At 40.1% G+C, this 21,976-nt stretch overlaps 1 protein-coding gene across 6 annotated transcripts in view; it reads right to left on the reverse strand.

Moving 5' to 3' along the window:
• Window positions 1-21,976, reverse strand: part of ENOX2 (ecto-NOX disulfide-thiol exchanger 2) — a 291,115-nt gene that overhangs the window by 61,987 nt on the left and 207,152 nt on the right. For all 6 annotated transcript variants that reach the window (XM_015128190.3, XM_077988108.1, XM_015128191.3 and 3 more), the window contains 2 exons: window positions 19,224-19,358; window positions 5,108-5,263 (listed from right to left, as the gene is read on the reverse strand). In XM_015128190.3, the coding sequence (XP_014983676.1) occupies window positions 5,108-5,263; window positions 19,224-19,320 (253 nt within the window). In that variant the 5' untranslated portion in view covers window positions 19,321-19,358. The remainder of the gene's footprint in view (window positions 1-5,107; window positions 5,264-19,223; window positions 19,359-21,976) is intronic.

A 21,976-nucleotide genomic window follows, 5' to 3' on the forward strand; every position in this document is an offset into this window, starting at 1 on the left:
TTCTTGTTATATCTCAATTTCCTGGAAATCAGAGGATGTTGCTTCTGCAACAATGGGTTACTCACTCACCATTTATCTTTAGGAGACTGGTACTTGGTCTGCTCCAGTCTAGTTTGATCCATTGACTTTTTATACCAGGTCTGATTTTGCCTAGTCTATAACAGAGAAGTTAAGATCTTTATCAGAGATCTTATGGCTATTTAGTGGTGGAGAGCTGGGATATGAAACCAGGCTGGCCTGTGTCACTTCTGAGCTTGAAAACCTACCCATTACTCTACAGTGCCTGCTCCAGAGAAGGTACAAAGCTCTACATGCTACCTGCTAACCAGCCCTTGCTTTTCCTAATGCATTTTAAAGGGTTTTTGCCTGTATAAATAATTATTGTGGTAGCTACATTTTTAATGTAGAGAATCATAATTTTAGAGCTGGATAAAGCATTGGAGGTATCTAGGCTAATCTAACCCAATATTTTTGCTTTACAGACAAGAAGGTTGAGACCCAAGGAGGTTATATGACTATCCCCAGATCCCACAGCTAGTTAGTGACAGACCTGGGAATAGAATACAGTTCTCTTGATTTATAAACTGGTAGTCTGTCCTCTATACTATAATACCATTTTTTTGTACATTTGATGTAGACACACCCAAAAAAGTCTAGTAGGCAGTTGGCTATATGTATCTGAAGCTCAGAAGAGATACAGACTAAAAGTATAGATTTGGAAGTCATTAGTATGTAGTAGTAATTACCCCATACTCTCTTGCTTTGCTTTCTAGACCTCTGACCCCTCCTTCTGTCATCATCCATCCAACTCTCCCTCCCTCCACCATTCAACAAATATTTATTGAACACCTACTATATGTAAGACACTTTTCTAAATGCTGGTAATACATCAGGAGACAAAAGAGACAAAAATTCTGCCTTCGTGGGGTTTATATTCTACAAATTGTATAGTTGGTTAAAAGGTAATAAGTCCAGTCTGGGCAACATGGTGAAATCCTGTCTTTGAAAAAAAATACAAAAATTAGTTGGGCATGATGGGGCATGCCTGCAGTCTCAGCTACTTGAGAGACTGAGGCAGGAGGATCACTTGAGCCCAGGAGGTGGAGGCTGCAGTGAGCCAAGATCATACCACTGCACTCTGGCCTGGGCAACAGAGTGAGACCCTGTCTCAAAAAAAAAAAAAAAAAAAAAAAAAGATACATGTTATATAAAAAATAGAGAAGGTAAATAGGATTGGGACTGTGGCAGAGAGATAACTTTTAAATAGGTTATCAGGGTCACTGAGAAAGTGACATTTGAGCAAAGACTTGAAAGAAGTGAGAGAGTTAGCCATGCAGATATTTATAGGGAAAGCATTCTAGGCAGGTGGAAGAGCTAGCGCAAAGGCCCTATGATGGGAGAGTGCCTGGTGTGTTCATGGAACAGCATGAAGGTCAGTGTGACCGGAACAGAGTAAGCGATGGGGAGGAGAGTAGGAGATGAAATCAAAGAGACAATGGAGGGGAGGAACAGATCACATCTGGCCTAGGCAATTAAAACTTTGGTCTCTATTGTGAGTGAAATGGGGAGCCATTCAAGGGTTCTGAGTAGAGGAATTACATGATCAGACTTAGGTTTTAAAAGGATCACTCTGTCTGTTCTGTTCAGAATAGACTGTAGGGGGCAAGGGTGAAGAAGGAAGACTAATTAGGAGCCTATTACAATAATTTATAAAATGAATCATGGCAGATACAAACTAAATCATAGCAGTGGTTATTGTGAATATGGAATGATTACAGACATATATTGTTAGGTAGACTGACATAATTTTCTCACAGATTAAATGCACTGTGTGAAGGAAAGAAATCCATTAGATTTGGCATTCACTATTTAAGTGAAAATGCCTTAGAGTGATGCACTACAGTTTTAGTTCCAATACCTTCCATGTGGAAGTGCACCAGAAAGGGGTATGCTTGAAGTTGGGCTGGAAGAGAGTGTGAGGAGTATGAGGTCAGGAAGCAGTTGAACCTGACTAAAGGGCAGGTATGTGGCAAGTAGAAGTGATGGATTGAAGACAGTCATATGAAGCAGACAAGTAAAAGGTTTTTGAGGTCAGGAGTTGGACTATGAATCTGCAGGCAATGGGAGCCACAGAACAATTTTATGGTTCTGTATATGTGACAAGCACTTGGATGAAATGTCAGGTGGGACACGGGGGAGGGAATGGATGGCAAAGATACTTTCTAATAAAGCAACAAGAATTAGAAGCAGACTGGATGGTGAATAAAGAGACTGTATGAGTCCCTAAATCATAGGACCTCATTGCTGAGAGGAATTTCAGAGGCCACTGAGTGTAAGAGAATATACCAGAGACAGGCAGGAGTAAGGAGTGGGGTTTATAATTGATATGGTTTGGCCCTGTGTTCCTGCCCAAATCTCATGTAGACTTGTAATACCCTATGTTAGAGGTGGGGCCTGGTGGGAGGTGATTGGATCAGGGGGTGGATTTCTCATGAATAGTTTAGCACCATCCTTTTGGTGCTACTCTTGTGATAGTGAGTGAGTTCCCGTGAGATATGGTTGTTTAGAAGTCTGTAGCACCTCATCCCCATTCTCTTGTTCCTGCTCCTGCCACATGAGACACCTCGCTCCATCCTTGCCTTCTGCCATGATTGGAAGCTTCCTGAGGCCTCCCCAGAAGCAGAAGCCACTATGCTTCCTGTACAGCCTGCAGAACCATGAGCCAATTCAACCTCTTTTCTTTAAAAATGACTCAGTCTCAGGTGTTTCTTTATAGTAATGTGAGAATGGACTAATACAATAATCAAGGCCTGATCAGGCAGGGTTGGTGGGTTGAGACGATAAAGGGTTCAGTCACACCAAATCCCTGTTCTTCCTTTCCTACCCTGCTCTTCCCATCTCACCTTCACAAAGCAATGTCTTGGGGCCACTAACAACAGTGTCACTTTTGCCATGCTTTCAGCAGAGAACTAAGAGAAGAAGCACTTCTATTAGTGTTTTCTCCACCCAAGTAATCCAAGCCCCCTTTGAACAAAACTCAAGTTCTAAAGAGCAAACAGAACACCAGTTTACTTTAAGCTGTGTCAAGAGTTTTATGTTTGAATTCAATTCCAAGGCCAAGTTTCTTCCCAGAAGCCACCAATTTACTGGTGCTGGTTGCCCTGTAAGCATTCTTAATACAAGGATGAAGAACTAAAAGACAGAGCCATGGGGGAGATATGGTGCCCTCTTACTCTGTGGCCCTTCCAACTCAGAACTGAAGAGGCATGGCTGCAGGTGGGGAAAGATAACAATGTATTTGAGAGATGTCAGTCCGTTTCTTTTACTAGAGGCTATCAAAAGTTAGAGCCTTTTTAAGCTATATATTTCTAGATTCATTTGAAGACTGCTCAACAAAATGGTCTATGTGTCATAAACAAGGCATCTGTGCTATTCTTTAGAAATTTAGAAACTGAACATCCTGTAAAGTCAACTACTGCACCCAACCTGGACATTATAGGGTGTGAGCCACCCTGTTAGCTTAGATGTGCTTGAGACCATGAAAGCCTGCTGCAGGCTGATTATGCGATAAATGAATGATTAAATCAGCAGGATTCTACCCTTTCATAAGCAGGAGGTTTTAACACTGGCAGTGCCTAAATTCATGGCTTTTTATGTAGAAAAGGTACTATCAGGAATGCACAACTTTCTCTAATCTGAAAGCAACATGCTGAAAGGTAAAAAAGGCCATTGCCCACTTGTAGGGACAGTGGAACTAAGAGTAAGAGACAGATAAAATGGTGCTGCTCATTCACTTAGGCACTAAACACAAATCCAGGAATGGCCATTTGAGCTGGCAAGTAAGGCCTGCAAGGGCCATCTTATTCTCCATTCCCTAATTCTCCTTGTGACATACTAGCTCTTCTCTCAATACAGTCCTCTGAGATGCTGGCCTCCTAGATTTCTTATTGGTCTGGAAGGATGTCTCCTGTTGACAACCATGTTCAAAAACCAGAAGAAAGCATAAAGATCTGTTTTTTTTCGTTTTCTAGCAAAAGGGGCCAAGATGATCTATCCAGCCAACCCTGATTGATTCTAAAATCCTCTCAGTTATGAGCAGACCATACTACGTAAAATCTGGGTCCCTGCCAGGGCTTGGGCCGTGATTAACTGATTCCTATTTAAGGTAGGCGATGAAATATTTGTCTGAAGTCACATGTCAAAGATTCATATTTATCCTGATAAGGCAAGGTCATTTGATCTATGTCCTAAACCACTGAATGTATCCCTTAACAAACAGCTCTAATCTTTGTACTGTAGTGGTGGTTCCCTTGGTATGCCATCCAATATGACTAGAACTATGGAAAAATCATTAAGGAGGCTTGGGGCACATGCAGAATCAGCTTCTAATTACTGAATGTATATAAAACTACAAATGCATTTGAAAAAAAGTTTTAGTCAATTATTATTAGTGGGACATTTTAAGTAAAATATGGTCATCATATCTTTACACATGTTTTAAAGTGAATCTAAGGAGAAGCCTGTTCATTACTGACAAAAATGGATCTCTACTTCCACATGAACTGCTTTGACTGGTGGCTACAAGTAGTGTGACTTAGTCTCAATATTCCTCTCTGCCCTTCCAATATGTTGAACCATGCCTCACTGTATATTACAGCCCATCGGTTGAATAGCAGTGGTTCAAGTGATGTATGAATAGCTGCTAGCAGTGGAAGATTCTCAGCACCAAATGTATATTCTCATGTGCCTCAGACCACACTCTGTCTCTGCCATCATCAGTACATGGGGCAGTTATGAAAAGGAAAGACTACAAATGATGGTGTTGAGCAATCTGCATGCTTCCTTCTTTACTAACACACGTGAATTCCTTACCAGACTGCATTAGAAACATGTATCATTTGTACTGCAACCTGCACACAGAAGTCTACTGTTGTGTACATAAAATTCAACCCTGCCTAGCAAGAGAAAATTTTCCTGTCTTTGGTTCTCTAGGTGAAGCTTTCGTACAAACATCTACGAAGCCCTTGGGTATTCTTTTGAAAAAGAAGAAAGTTTTCTTGTACACTAAAACATTGTGTCTTGTGTGGAAAAAAAAGCAGCTTATTACTTGGATTTGGAGGGAAGAGCGTGCAGCTTTTACAGTGTATGATCTCTTTTACTACTGGCATATCTGGAGGAATTGGTGGAGGTACTATTCCCAAACCAGGCATCATTGGAGTTATTGGTGGAATTCCAGTCATCATTCCAAGAGCAGGATCGAAGTCTAAAAAAGGAGAAGAGAGAACAATAAATGACACCAGGCAAAGTTAAGTGGAGAAAGAATGTTACTTTGTAAGCTTCAAACCAAAGGCCTTTCTAAGACAGAGGTAAAATATTTAACAAGCATGGTACTTAGTATTCCTAGGTCTTAAATATTATTTTATAGTTGTGCATTTTCCTTTGGGGATGGGGCCATTTTGTTTGACCAGGGCTTATTTAAGTCTCTGCATCTCGTTGTGGCATCCAAGGTCTTTCATAGCATGGCCATGCCTTGTCTATTGATTTTGCCTCTACTAGTTTCCAACACACACTCTCTGCTCCATTCCGAGAAGGCTTTTTACTGTCCCTTGTACACGTTTTCTTTGTACAGTACAGCATGATATTAAGAGCACAGAGTTTTGGGGATCAAGCAGACCTGGGTTTTAGGTCTACCATTTGCTTAGCAGGATGAACTTCCAGTTCCTCGTCTGCAAAATAGGGTTAATATCACCTACGTTACAGGAAGCTGTGAGGATGAATCTAATGTGCTGAGCATAGGTTTGATAAATAACTACTCTCTGTGCCTTTGTTCATGTTGTTCTTTCTGCCTGGAATTATTTGAGCCTCTGCAAATTCTCCCCATACTTCAAGGCCTGGCTTAAGTGTCACCTTCCTTGAAGAGGCTTTTCCAGATAATTCTGGTTCATTCTTGACTTTGCCTCTAAAAGCTATTGGTTCTATACTTGTTACCATTGACTTTTTTATTTTGCATCATTCTTTGTTTAATTCAGGGATGCCTCTAGCATGTGTGGGGGCACCCAAACAAGTATTTTTTTTGTGGGGCCTATCTACGTACACAATTTGTTTCACTGCTAATCAGTACTGGCAGCATTTTCGTGGCACAATCTCACGCGATACCATGAAAGAAATACCACACCAGCCAGCTGGAGTGGTTTCCTTGCCAGGCCACTCTCCTGGAACCAAGACTCTGGGGAGGATTCCATGAGTCCTGAAGCTTCTTGGGGCATCTAGTTCACTGCACATACAGGTCAGAGGATTGGAGAGTATCCCAAAGGGGAGAAATGGGAACTCAGGTATACATGTGTCCAGTTTAAGATTAGGGCTTCTCAGATGATAATGCCAGTCACAGTCTGCCCCAGACACTGCAGGGGAACTTAGAAAATTTCAAGAAAGGTACTTCTTACAACCAGAATACAAGAAGGAGCTGCTCTGGACCCAGGGCAGCTGCCCTGAAGATACTACCTGCTTGGCCAGTGCTTGGCTCTGGAAGGGGACTTAGAAATTATCCAGGTAGGCATTCCAAAGCACAGGGGCCCCTGAGGAGGAGCCCCACTTGCCTGGGTCTAAGGACAGTATTGATTTCATTGTTTAAATCTTGTCTCTAGATCAAAATGGAATTTCTCTGAGAGAAGGGAGTACACTCTACTTTGTTTCTCTGCCTCCCACTTCTGTCTTTGCTATAGAACCACACACAGTGGACTGCAAACAAAAAAAGTACTGCAGCTTGAGGGGTTCTGGTAATTCAGGGGCAGTTGCAGCAGCAGTAGCAGGCCCTACTCCCAAAGACTTCATGTTCACCACACAGGCCAGAAGGGTAATGCCTGTACACATGTCCTTAAAGTGGCCCTGAAGTCACCTGGGTGGCTCTTTCTCTCTAAGATGCTGGAGGAGGTCAACCTAAACAGCAGGAAGAACCCAGGATTCCCACAGAAGCAGAACCTCAGGTCTGACAGGCACAATAAGAGTGAGATCTAGAGCTGGGCAGATGGGCAGGCAGGTGGCACATGGGCATCCCCTGTTACAAAGGCAGCCCAAACAAGCTAGGGCATTACCCAGTCTCTCACATGCCTTTTAAATGTGATGTCAAGACCCTGAAAATGTTTGGGAAGAAAAAAATTCTCCCAAAAGGAAGTTTTATTTTTATGAAAATATTTACTTTTAGCCCTCAAATGTCATCTCACTCAACTCGCATGTAGACACACACACACATACACACACACACACACACACACACACGCACGTACCCTCCTTCCCTCCCTCCCACCCACGGCTCTCATATCTATACTGTAGTCCATATTGTGGTTATGTGATCTTGAAGAAAGTTTCTTAATATCTGTGTGCCTCCATTTCCTTTTTGGTAAAAGTGGGGGGCAAATAATGACATTTAGCTCAAAGGATGAAAGCACAGAACAGATATGAAGACCTCTGGCAAGGCAAGACAGATAGTCCTGATAGGTAAGTTTCCTTCTTTTCATTTAAAATGTGAAAACCCACACTGATAAATCCACTGATTCAGGCATTCATTCACACATTCACAAACATCTGTGACAGGCTTCCTATATGTCAGGCTCTATGCAAGTGTTGGGAGTGGTGTCTAGGTTTCCTGTTGGATCTTAGAGAACCAAAATAAGAGCACTGTGGTTAAGAATGCCATTTATGTCTTTGGAAAATTTGATTCCTCATGCAGAAGATTTTGGAGAAATTGTTAATATTATCTTACCCATTTACAAACTGTTATTTTTCGTTAGGAAAAGATCAGATTAGATTGTGTGCCAACAAAACAATCCCATCTATTTTTCCTATTCTACTGAAATGTTTGTCTTCCTTTTATTGTTCTGCCTGCCTTCTTATTGTTATTCATATAGCTCTGTCACTCACAACTCTACCTTACCACAGATTACAGAAACATCAGTTCATTAAACAAGTTCTGCCACTTCGGCTGAGAAGGAAATGTCTGTCTCTATGTACTGCCTACTAATAAATGGAGACAAACAAAAAACAAATATACAGGATAAATATAACTCCTGACTGATGTACTTACCACTCTGCTGTTTCATATAATTACATTAATATTTTATAAATTCATTTAAAAGCAAATGTATTCATTGCATATGGCTAAAGCCAGAGTAGATAAACTACCCCTCTTCCTTTTGTTCAATATGCCAGGAGTTCCATAGGCTACACTGCCCATAAGGGCTTGCTAGGGAGCAGGTTGTACATGACATTTCAAAGGCTTCTACCACATTGATTATTTCTTTTGCTTATCTTTAATCATTAAGCACCAAAGTGAATGTGGATTTCCAATGTCGACCAAGAAAACCATTTGAAGTCATGGGCTTTATACATATATTGCAGAACCTGAAAAATCAAAGAAGTCCAGCAATTTAAAACACACTGGGAATAGAACACCAGAGAAATTCTCTCCCTTTTCCAGGACCCTGGCCTGGCTTGTAGAGTACTACCAACAAGTACGTACCATTGCCACTTATGTTAGGAATTCAAACTTTCAAAGATTTGAAATCATATAAAAGAGTTATGGAAAAGGCCAAGATACTCCTCCAAAGTCCTTTTTGCAATAAATATCCTGTTCTGTTTTGCTTTTACCGTCTCTTCTAACACCATTTCCCTACTGCCTTCTTGACTCTTGGCATGGCCATTGCCGAAAGAGTCATGACATGTTGATTTGTATTCTCTCTCTTTTTTTTGGGAGACGGAGTCCCGTGCTGTCATCCAGGCTGGAGTGCAGTGGTGCGATCTCAGCTCACTGCAACCTCTGCCTCCTGGGTTCAAGCATTTCTCCTGCCTCAGCCTCCCTAGTAGCTGGGATTACAGGCATGCGCTACCATGCCTGGCTAATTTTTTTTTTTTTTTTTTAATTTTTAGTAGAGATGGGGTTTCACCATGTTGGTCAGGCTGGTCTCAAACTTCTGACCCCAAGTGGTCCACCTGCCTCGGCCTCCCAAAGTGTGGGGATTACAGGCATGAGCCACCAGGCCTGGCCTGTATTCCCTCTTCTGATTCGTGTACTTCCCAAAGTCCCAACCCACTGGAAATTCTGCAAATGCTGTCTGTTAGCTGGGGCCAGCTTGCTCCTCAGACTTGCAACTCTACCATGTGATTTCAAGTAATGTTTCTATGTAGCTTTAAGCCTTCCTGCTACCTAGCAACTTGCACTTACTCAACCTTGGCAGAGTGATTACTGCCCATTCTCTGTACACATCTGAGCCAAGGAATTACAATGGAGGCAAATGTCATTTCTGTGCAGCTACCCAGTTATTCCTCTATCTATTCATTCAATATTTTGATGACAGGTCCTATGTCAGGTGTCGGGGTTTCAGAAATGAATAAGACAAAATCCTTGGCCTTATGCTCTAGTTTGGAAACAACCACGCAAACAGTTACAATGCTGTACCATCAATGAATCACCATAATTGTTTATTAAGTGCTTAAAATGTTTTAGGTTCAGTGCTAAGCATTTTATATAATCACATTCTAATAGAGCTGTGAGCTTACATATTGTTATCCTTCATTTTATGGATAAAGAAATTGAGGGTCAAGGGGGGTTTAGTTACGTGCTCAAGTTTACACAGCCAGTAAGAGGCAGACCTAGAATTCAAATCCAACTTGGTCTAATTCTAATGCCCTTAACCACTACACTGCCTCTCAATGTAGTATGACAATGGTTTCAATAAATTAATACAATTGCAGATATAAAGTGAAGCAAATTGTTGAAAAAATAAGGCATTTGGGCAACAAAATGTTTACATACAATTCTTTTTGCCCCAATGTGGTGGATTAAAGTTGGATACAAATTCTTTGATTCTCCTTCCATCAAGGTAAGGGTCTATGCCCTTATCCCTTTGAATCTGGATGGGCTTTAGAACTGCTTTAACCAACAGAATATGGCATAAGGGATATTGTGTCCTTTTTGAGGCCCAGGCATTAAGAGAGATGCAATTTCTACCTTTTGTCTCTAGAAATGAGTGATAACGGGAGCTTTTCATCCTCATGTAAGGCTGACTACCCTGCTAGAGAGACCATGTGGAGAGGGACTTAGAGCAAATGGCAGAAGACGGATCCAGCTGAGCCCAGTCTTGTATCTGTCCTTACCAAGGTGCCATGCATATGAGTGAAGTCTTGAAATCAGCCTGCCACAACTGAGGTATCCCAGTTGATATCATATAGAACAGAAAAATTGCCCATTTCAGTCCTACCCACATTCCTCATCCAGAAAAATCTTAAAATATAATAAAATGATTGTGTTTTAAGTCACTAACTTCTAAGGTAGTTTGTTATATAGCAATAGATAAGGAGAATATCCAGCCTGGCTGCAGTGGAGTGTTATTGGTTAATAGAGTTAACAATTTTCAAGGAATGAAAATAGAAAGTACGCTAAACAGTCAAACTAGACTGACCATGATTTTTCTCAGATTTTTGAAAAGGCGCTTTAGGATCCTGCAGGGCACAGAGCCACTGTCTCGGGCAACTGTTGCCACTACACTGTTGCTATATGGAAGGACCATTGTTCAGTTGGAACAATGTCAGATGACTGACGCTCTACTAGGTGTACTAAGATAACAGTTATCTACAAAACTGTAGAAACCTCAGAGGTGTTCTACATCTGATGTCTGACAAAGACACCACACATGCCTATTTTACGGTTCAACCCTAATAGTTTTTGGCAGGCCCGTTCATGTTGGCTTCTCTTTCTTTTTCTTTTTTTTTTTTTTTTGAGATGGAGTCTCGCTCTTATCATCCAAGCTGGAGTGCAATGGCATGATCTCAGCTCACTGTAACCTCTGCCTCCCAGGTTCAAGCGATTCTCCTGCCTCAGCCTCCCTAGTAGCTGGGATTACAAGCACACGCCACTACGCCCAGCTAATTTTTGCATTTTTAGTAGAGATGGGGTTTCACCATGTTGGCCAGGTTGGTCTTGAACTCCTGACCTCAGGTGATCTTCCTGCTGTAAAATGCCACCTTTTACCTTTGTGGCAGGGGAGAGGAATACTAGCTACCCATTAATTGGCTAGTTATTAATTTCCAGGTTTTATACACTGTATCTGACTTAATCTTCACAACAATCCTAAGGGATGGGAAATAATATTCCCTATTTTACAGGTGAGGAAATTGAAACTGACAGAGATAACACAGTAAGGATACACAGTAAGTGGCACTCACTAAACATGCTCCTAACCACTAGTCTACACTGCTTCCCACAAAGTCCACAGTTTCATAGAGAAAGACAGATGCTCTTTGTCAGATTAGTACCTACCTACTCAACTTTGTATGTGGCCTTCAAACCTTCCTATCCAGGAGGCTATCCTGGGGTTGCGTATCTCTAAACCCAGAATTTCCTATTGAGATATTTGACACATGCATTGTCACAGTGTTTCGGGGCCTCTTTTTAAAATTCACTGTTGCAATTTTGTGCCACAAAAGAAGTTGAAATTGTGGCCATGTATCAACTGGAAGTAGGCAAAGGTAGGAAGTGACACACATTGACTATCTTGCTTACATTTTCAGAACTGGACCCTGGTTCTTACTGAAAGCCCCTTTACACTCTCAGAAAGGCTTTGCCTGCACTTAACGACTTCTCCCCATCCAAGTGCCCCTGGCCCGATAAAAGCATTTCTAATCTTTTAGGTGTTCCAGAGACCCCTGAGCCCCAGGAGGTAGTTTTTACTCACAGTAAAACCACTGAAATGCAACCACAGATTATTCCAAAATAACTATTTCAAATAGGATCTAATTATATATGCATAATTAAGCTATTTTATAGAAAGTTATGATTTCAACTGAGCTACATATTTCTGAGACATTATTGTTATTTCTTTAGAGTTCCTACAAAATTCATTGGAAAATTAAGAATTATGCCTGTGTACTGGGAAATTTTAACCCATTATAGTCCTGTCTCTTTTCTACATAGATCCTTTAAGAGACTTTTTAGGCAGTCTTTGTCAGATTAGTATCTACCTACTGAACCTTGTATCTCTCTTCTAATCTGAAGAGAGAACACAGATTTCCAAGCACAACCTGGCTGAGCTGTGAGATGATTCTGGACTTCTCACCAGCCCTCTTGGAGGCACAAGTTCCCAAAGTTTTACACAATGACTCTCAAATTCTACCGACATCTGTCCGGTTTCCCCAAAAGATCATCTAAACACTTGTTTCAGCTCAGCTGGAAAGGTGAGACAGGGCCTGGCTCATGTACAACAGCAAACAATCTGGCAACCTGGGATTGGTGGGTTATGTGGCACAATTTCAGTTCACAAAGGTCCTCCCAAACATATCTCAAATTTCCACCAGTGGAGCTTTATTCCTTTAGTGCAAGGTTTTGCAAAATCTCCCTTTGTAGCCCATCTTCCCTCAATTCCTTTTTATTCATTTACACTGTGTTCTTGCCTTTTTAGAACATTTGACAGGTCCAGAGTCATGCCCTCCAAAGGTATTCACCTTTGGAGGGGCATTAGTGAGGACATTTCCCACTACATCTGTGGTTCCCAGATTTCTGGATTTTGGAAATGAATAAAATTATATGCATATTTAAGGTCACCAGCCTCTTAATTTGGCAAGAAAAGAAGTGGGGAAAAAGTAACAAAGAAACTAACCAATATCCTATTCATACAGTTCATAAAAGAAAGAACATTTTAAAACCAAAAATACAGGAAGTCTATCACCTCAGAATAAAGGGCAGTCCTTTCAATTGAGCAAATTTAGCTTCATGACAAATTTACTACATTTTTAGTTTTTACATTTTGCCATAGAAGGGTCGTGGCCTACACACCAGTGTTTGGGCTTTTCAGATCACTCAACCATTTCACTTAGCGTGCTCCCCTATATATGAAACTTCCTGTGAAAAACTTCTTTCAGAACTAGAATGTCACACACACACATACACACATTATTAAGGGCCATGAAAAGCTTCACTTCCCCTGAGGACTGGTGTATTTTTTCTTCATGGAAAAATGCAAATTATATAACTGATCAGGTTTCCCTTTTTTGTTTTGGCTGCTTTGTCACAGGGGCAGCTCAACTTCAGAAATCCGGTGGGATTCTATGACCTACACACCTGAATTTTAATTAACTTCCTACCTGGTCTTTGTCTTGTATTCTCATTTATATTTTCCCAGATGTTGATTTATTTTATTTTATTTTTTATAAATTATTGTATTTTTTCATATACTGTAATCTTTCTTATAAGCTGCCTCAAAGTCTTTGCTGAATGAGGTGATGTAACTCAATAGTTAACCACTGTCTCCATACTGTATACCCTTGCATACCTTCCAATAATTGATGCAGTGTTTCCTCTGCCTACACTGTTCTTAGTTCTTTTATCCTCCTGACATACTCCTATATATCCCTGGACACCTAGCTCAAATGTTACCTCTTTTGTGAACCTTTTCTGACCACCGCCATCTACCTAGCATTTCCTCTCACCATACCTGGGCTAAAATATACTTATTTAGAAGTTTCTGTTATGACACTTGCAACATTATAGTGTAGTGATATTTACTTTGTTGCCTCTGTCACTGCAACTTGAGCTTGAAGGCAAGGATTGCGCCATGCCCATGTTGGGATCCCCTATATCTAGCTCAATAGATCTTCAATGAATGGATGGATAAATAAAAGAACAAATGAATAAAATGAAAGGAAGGCCTTTGAGCTGTTGTCAGTGAAGAGCCAGCTCATATTTGAGAACATGTTGGATTAGGGAGACAGTGTGGAAGTTCTAAAAGTATTGGAGTCACTATGAGGATAGGAAACTTTGTCTTTTTTGTTCATTGCTTTCTCCCTGGTGCTTCTCACAGTACCTTTATACTGGCAGGCTTCAGTGAATATTTCTTGTATGAATGAATGAATAAGCAAATAGTTTGACTCAGCTCCTTCTCCTAATAGTTTCCATGGGGAGTCTTTTATTTTTTAATGATTGTTCCTATCACTGTGCATTTACTTATTCCAGCTAGTTAAGGTCATGAAATTCTTATCTCAAAGATCCTCTGGCCCTTGAGCTTCACATACTCTTCCAAAGGCTTTAAATAGTTTAAAATATTTCCACGAGAAAACAGCTCCACAGCATTCACCTACACAGACTGTGATGTAGAGCGCCTCACTATCTGTATTTTGTGGTGTCTTCTCTGGGAGATAGGACCTCGTTCTTTGCGGGGACCTCAATACACAGTCTCTATTACGTTGACCATCTCCTGTTTGTCCTTCTGTGGCCCAGTTAATCTTGTTGTTGCCAGTACTCAAGTCAAAATCATGATGTGCTTGTTCCCAGAGAAAAATATGACAATACATAGATCATAAAAACTCATACATTTTTGTTGAAGTAAAGTACTTCTGTAATATCAAGATAAATAACTAAAACATTTTTAACCTTTTCAGCTATACAATATAGAACTAATTCATATTCATAAAAGCAGGGTCTCAGTTATGTCCAAACCAAATGATGATGCCTCTGTCTTTTTGTTTTTGAAAGGATGATCTGGCACAACAGCTAACTGCCAGCTGTTGTGTTACTACGGGAGCTTGATGGCATGGAGGAGATTTAAATGAATATCTCCAGGTGTAGATACGCTCCATGGTGAATCTCGAGAGTACCATCAGTAGCTTGAATTCAGGTTTGTTTTGAAGAGACATTAATTTTATCTGGTATATATAATGTTTACATATTATTGGCTCTTGGTAACATATATACTATGATGATGAACAGTGCTCTCCTTTCTCAGGATCATAACTTTTTGCCACTAAAAGCATACTCTATTTGTGGCAGATATTAAAAATAATACAAACCGAAGGCCAGGCCTTCCTGAGGAGCTTGCAGAACAGTGGTCTGTCATTATCATACAAACTCCTTCTTTCTTTCTGTTCCCATCAGAGTTGGCCTGTTGGGTCCAGTGATAACTGCCTCCTTAAGAATGAGAAGGGCTTTGCTCTGAGAATAAGGTCCATGAGTCCATATTTTCCAATATCTTTCATTATGGAGCAGACACAATCAATACAGTGGGGACATCATAATGAGGAACTCTTCTCTTTTTGGACTTCACAGGCTCCACACTTGGCTGCTAAGGATATTTTAATTGAGGGGAAAATAAAAGAAGCAGCAGGCAGTATTCAACAAGTAGCCCTTAATGGGTCCATCCTTGGATTCATCTGGAATGACTGGGGCAGAACGTTCTTTAACCAGAGGGCCTGACTCTATTGAGCTCCACTAACATTAGTCTTATTTGACCAGCTTCTCAAAGCAAATACTCTTGCAGGAAAGACAGCTGCTAGCCAGAGGGGACCGCCTGATCTGCCATCATTATGGATTAACTTTATTGAACCACAGCAGTACAAAACACCATGTTAGTTGAAAGGGAACTCCACACCAAACCTCAGAGATAGCCTGTTTCTACTCCCTACTCAATGAATATAATAACTATGCCAGACATTGCCTTCATGACAAGTGTGTGTCTAAGAGACTCAGTATCCATGACAGTATAGATTAGAGGTCTCTAGGGGCAGTGAAGGAAGCTTACATTATCACTTGTTTTTCATCAATGTCAAAAGACTTCTCTACTGTCACAGACAGGCTAGATGAGACAGGACAAAGAAAAGTCTGCTGGCTCAGTAGGAAACCTCCTGAGGAACATAAAAGTAGCTGAATTACTGAGCCTTTGATGGGTGACTTCAGGCAACAGCTCCATGAGGCTTATTTGCTGCCTTTTCCATTTTAAGAAATCTTGAGGCGTGGGGAGCTGATCAGGGAGATGTTTTAACCCATTGTAAAGATGGCAGGCACTCTGTTCTCCAGACCCTGGCAAGAAGAAAGGTAGGCAGCATTGGAGTGTCGTGCCACCCTTCCATTTCTGTGAAAATCCCCAACAGATTTATAAGGAACAGGCATCAGTACTGTTAGACATATACTATTCTCTTCACCTGTTGCTGTCCAGTATTTCACCAGGGAAAAATTTCACCCTTGCCTTTACTGTCCTTCACTGTTGTTAAAGGTAAAGATGAGTCATAATTCAACTTTTTGTGAGCCACATCGCACATGTGAACTTGAAACAATAATAATAATAATAGCTGAGTTAATTGAGGAATTACTGTGAGCCAGGCATCATTCTAAGGCTTTACATGTATTAACACATGAATCCTCATAACAACCCTATAACATAGGTGTCATTATTATCTGCATTTTACAGATGAAGAAACTGAGGCATAGAGAAGTGAAGTAACTTGTCAACAGTCACACAACTGGTTAATGACAGAGACTTGAACATAGGCATTCTGGATCTAGAACCCATGTTCAAATCTCAGTGGTAAACTGCCTTCCTAAAATAATACAGATACAAGAAAAACCAGTTCACACATAACTTAAGTGATTTTATACATAGCTTTACAAAGTATATCTCAGCCTGATGTTATTGCCCCATGCACTTTAAGACAAGAAGGGAACTACTGAACTAATACCAGCATTTCTATGACCAGGTTTCCAAACAGTCAAGTAAGTTTCACTGGAGCATGGTGGCAGGCAGAATCACTGAATTACAGGTCAAAGAGAAACCATTTCTTTACAGTCGTTAAGAAAACAAGATGTGGAGAAGGGGGCCAAAGGTAGAAATTAAAAATACTCTTGAGGTTTCAAATGTCTGGTTGAAGCTGGATGTACAGAACGCTTATTAGCATATTAGTGTTGACAGTGGCTGCATAGCATCCAAATACTTTCAATTTAAGTGGGAGCTTAGCAGCGATTTGAAGAATGTATGTTAGTACTTCCTCTACATCAGAGCATATAGTACTGCTAAGAGTAGTAATAATGATGACAGTTTATCTTTATTGGGTGCTTATTATATGGTAAGCAGTGTGCTAAGTATATTATTTAATGTCCACAGCAATCCTATGAGCTAGGACACTATCATTATCTCCATTTTACAGATGAGAAAACTGAGGAACAGACAGGTCAAGTAACTTGCTTAAGGTAACATAGTAAGTGGCAGAGCAAGGACTCAAACCCAGGTAATCCTCTAACTTCAAGGCCTGTGTTGTTAAGCACTAAGCAAGATACTGTTATGAGGATTCAAGCCCTCTACCACACTGTTAAGAAAACTTACCACAATTTTCTAGCCTTATTATTGACCCCAGCTCAAGCTTTGGGTCTGTAATGATTGCTTGGTGGAATTTTTGTTCTCAATGCTAGGCCTTTCTTTTTCCATGTTATAGATGGGTGGCTAAGTATTGAATATTACTTTGTGAGCATAGATTTATGCTTATATATGATAATTTACAAATCATATGATATCAGTTAACATTTAGTCCCCTGGACCAGAGCGCAGATGTGGCCTCAATATTTTTCCTGGGACTTTTACACATATGGTCCAGACTGTCATAAACTGGAAATATTTAAGTCAAATTAGATTGTCTAGTCATCTTAGACTATAAGTGTTGTGACTCAGGGACACTCTACATGGAGCTATAAAACAATATATATTTCAGTTTAAATTCTATTATAATCAAATAATAAAGAGGTACTAAATACAAAACTTGTTACTTCCTTAGAAATGTCTATGAGAAATACATTAATAATGATTTTTGAAGTATTTTAATAGCTGCCATTTTTGAGCACCTTCTATGTACCATTGTGCTAAACATGATTTAATTGTCATCCTAGGAGTTAGGCACTATTAGTCTGACTTTGTAGATGAGGACACTGAGTCTCAGAAGATACACAACTGCTCGAGATCAAATAGTGAAAGAAACAGGCTTGGAAGCCAAGCAGACTGACTCCAGCACCTGACATCTTAACCATTCTGCAATATTGGCTCCTACAGTAACATTCACTGATCCCAGATTGGCCCCACTAGTCATTCAAAACCTAAGGAAATCCATGGTCCAATCACTGTAGCTCTCAAAGGATGTTTGGTGGTTCATTTCAATTGTTGTTGGTCTAATGGAGAAGAATACAGTCTGGTGAACTACAACCTATGGTATGAATTATAGTTTGGCAGAGTTCTTTGCACCTGCCACATATAGAATTTAGACTCCTTTTTTTTTCTCCACCCATTTCTTATTCACATACCTTTTTTTCTTCATGTTTGGTTGCTTTTATGCTTGTTTCTTGGCTTTTGATGTAACAACATTTCTTAATTCATTATTAGTATTGCTGTCTAGCATAGTCCACCCTCGTTATAACTTATAAGGATTTATAATCTGCACTGGAATTGTGAAATAATATTTTGCGGGGTGTAGCTAACTATATAAATAAATGGCAAGGCAAAATGGCATTACTCTAAATCTGTTTATCAACTTTAATGTGCCTGTGAAGCACCTGGGGATCTTGCGAAAATGCAGCTTCTGATTCAGTAGGTCTGTGCTGGGGCCAGAGATTCTGGGATTCTAAGTGGTTCCCAGGTTATGCAGGGCACACTTTGAGTAGCCAGGTTCTAGATTGGCCTGGTCCTGTTGTGCTTTTAAGTAGAGTCACAATTAATTGAATCTGGGGAGATTAATGTTTAGGCTGTTTAAAAAGCTGCCTCAGGCTCCCTGAGATGGCAATTCCCAAATGTCTTCAAAAATTCATTGTAATGATTAATTAGCTCTCACTGTCCAGGAAGCTTCTTTGTGTCTAAACAAAACCCTTCAGGTGCTGTGATGTTCTGCTTCTCATTTTATCTTTAGTGGAGGCGGAGTTAGTCCACCATGTCAGTTCTATTACAGGCTACTTTGTTTATGTATATATGTATGTGTGTGTGTATTTACACACAGTTATTTAATGTTAAAAACAGTCTTTGGGCTGTCCTCCACCATCTCCTTTCTCTCCTCTAGGAATCCGAGATTTTGGAGATATCTACGTCAGTTCTCTTTCTGTCTCCATGTTTATTTGCCTCCTCTATGAAATCTATAAAATTACACAAGCTTTGTAATTCCTCACCAAAATCCTCTTGCCTTGTATTTCAAAGAGCTGTTTAAAGCTTCAATGACCCTAGCCTGCATTGGATATACCCCCAGCATGTCCAAAGTGCAAAACGGAGTATACTAGTAACTACCGGCTACCCAGACTATAAAGCTCATATTACAAAAATGCACACTCTAGGCAGAATCTGGTAAATGTCAACTTCAAAATAAGTTGTGTCATACTGCTATATTTATTACCACATGGTCAATAAAAATAAGCACTTGCGAGGTGATTAAAAATAACATACCAGGTAAGATTGGTTGTCCGGCAATTCCCAGCGGTGCCATTCCAAGATTATTCATTGCTGTGGCCCATGCAGTTGGATCAGACATAGGTAGTGTCATTGCAGTGGAATCCACATTCAGAGTTCTACTGTTATCGGCTGAAAAGAAATGACAAGCAAAATAATTTGTTGTGTTAAGGCTCTAGCATCTAGTTTACTTATAAACATAAATTCTGGCAAACTCTTTAGGGAAATGGCTGGAGAAATGGACAAGTGGTGAATCAGGCCTCAATGCCAGCTTTCTTACAAGGGTTAAAACAATACAGCTTGAACTGGCAGGAAGTCATGGAATTTGAAAGCAATTTACCAGATGGCATTTTAGTATAAGTGTTTGCTTCCTTCTCTCCCTTTCTTCCTTCTCTCTCTCTCTCTCTCTCTCTCTCTCTCTCTCTCTCTCTCTCTCTCTCTCTTTTTTTCAAGCATACTCAACAGAGGAGCTTGGAATGATTAAGGAGTTTCCTATTCTTCTCATAGTCCACTAGCATATGATTACTTCAGCAGCTTCTATCCAAACTACTTATGCATGTAAAGCAAGGAAAAACATCCTAGGGCTTCTGTAGTTGGCAATAAAAGATGAGAATTATACTCCTGATGTAATTTCATATCTTTGAGGCAGTACTATTGAATAGAGCTGGACACATAATCAGCAGACATCAAATTAGCTGAATGACAATTTTGGGAGTTAGGGGAACAATGAGAAAAAGCAGACTAGAGACACAGTCCCTGCCCTCAAAGGTTGTACAATAAAATTGAAGATACTGATGATGATGGTGATAATTATTACCATTATCACTACCTCCACCCACTACTACCTCTGTTGAACACTTACTGTATACCAGGTAAATCACTTGGCATGCATCACTCTCATTTAACTTTCAGAATAGCCCTATGAGGTAGGGACAATTTATATCTCCACTTAATAGAAGTTTTAGAGACATTTAAGAGAAGTTTTGAAAGGTCAAATATATTGTCCAAGGTCATACAGAATGTATAATTTTTAGCCACTATGCTTTACTGTCTTCAGTTAAACAACTAGGAAACAATGAAAGACTCAAATGGTATAGATCAGAAATGTTCCTGTAGTTTACGGTATGCAGAGCTACTGTGGCCTAAGCAGGAAATATTTCATGGAGAAAATAGGACTGAACAGAACGGACCAGATTTATATAGAGCATGTCATGAGTGATGAGTAGTTATTAGATAGGTAAAGTAAAGGGGCCAGACATCCCAGGTGCAGGAATGATATAAGCAAAGACATTGAAATGGGTTTTATAAGCACGTACATGTACACAGTGTTGGGAAAGATATAGTCATGAGTCATCTGAGCACAAACGGACTTTTGTTTTGGGAAATTTTCCTCTGACTACTGATAGCTGTAGAAAAAATATTTCTATGGCTTTTTTCCTACCTCCCAGTACACACTTCTGCCAATTACAACCCATGAAGGCAACTCTGTTCTATCAGTAGCTTGCTAAAGTCCAAGGCAACATCAGGGCTGACCCTTGCCAGGGTTACTTATACATGTGCTCTTTTGGTCACTGATTGGTCAGAACAAGCAAATGTAAATGTTTAAAAACATTATTTCTGAAATATTAGTTTTTGTCATTTTTCTGTGCTGCCTTTGCCTCCTCCCCCTTAATCCCCTCTTCACACATATACAGTGATTGATGGCACTAAGTGTTCATTAATTACAGTCAGAAGTCACATTTCAGAACTAGTGATTTCTCCATGTGTAGGAACTTTAGTCGTCATATCCAGCTTTCAGTGTTCTCTCACAAAGGCATATCCAAAGGCTAGAAATAGCCTCCTTGCAAATATTATCAAGAAAACAAACATGGGATGCTGAATATCCTTTGGGTTGAGAGTTTACATAGTGATAATTAGTCTACTTGGACTTCCAAGCCCCCAGTTAGGGGATATTTTAGAAAATGTTATAGCTGAAAGATATCTTTAGAGATTATTGAGTCTACACCCTGATTTTCTCTGGTTGCTGGAGAATCACTCCCAGAAGAAACTGGTAGGTTTAGAAGGACTGGGACCCAATGCCAAAAATAATTCCTTGCAACAGTTTGGCTACTCATTGGTTCTGCAGTCCTGACAAATATTAAAACGAACGAACAAACAAACAAACAAACAAACAGGAACACTTCTCAGTAAAGGATTTTGAGGTCAAAGAATGAGAATTTATAATGTATCAACCTAGCCAAACTCTGGACTAATTAGGGGCGGGATAAGTGTTTGGGGGAAGACAATGATCTCAATTACAATTTTGAGGGAAAATACAGTATTGTTATTTTCAAAACGTATAGTAATTCACAATGCTTGTTAAAATGTTAGCAAGTAGAGTTCCTGCTATGCTTGTTTACAGGAACAGATAAGGAACATGTGTAATTAACAGCATTATTTTGCCTCAATGAATGTGGTTCTTAAATACTTAGGAAATTTTGCTTTAAATGTCCTTCTTATTGCCCTTCCCTCCCCTAACACCCATCTCCACCTGTCAAAATCCCACTATGCAGCCATCAAAAAGGATGAGTTTGCGTCCTTTGTAGGGACATGGATGCAGCTGGAAACCATCATTCTTAGCAAACTATCACAAGAACAGAAAACCAAACACCGCATGTTCTCACTCATAGGTGGGAACTGAACAATAAGATCACTTGGACTCAGGAAGGGGAACATCACACACAGGGGCCTATCATGGGGAGGGGGGAGGG

This window comes from Macaca mulatta, chromosome X, assembly GCF_049350105.2.
Source record: "Macaca mulatta isolate MMU2019108-1 chromosome X, T2T-MMU8v2.0, whole genome shotgun sequence".
NCBI lineage: Eukaryota > Metazoa > Chordata > Mammalia > Primates > Cercopithecidae > Macaca > Macaca mulatta.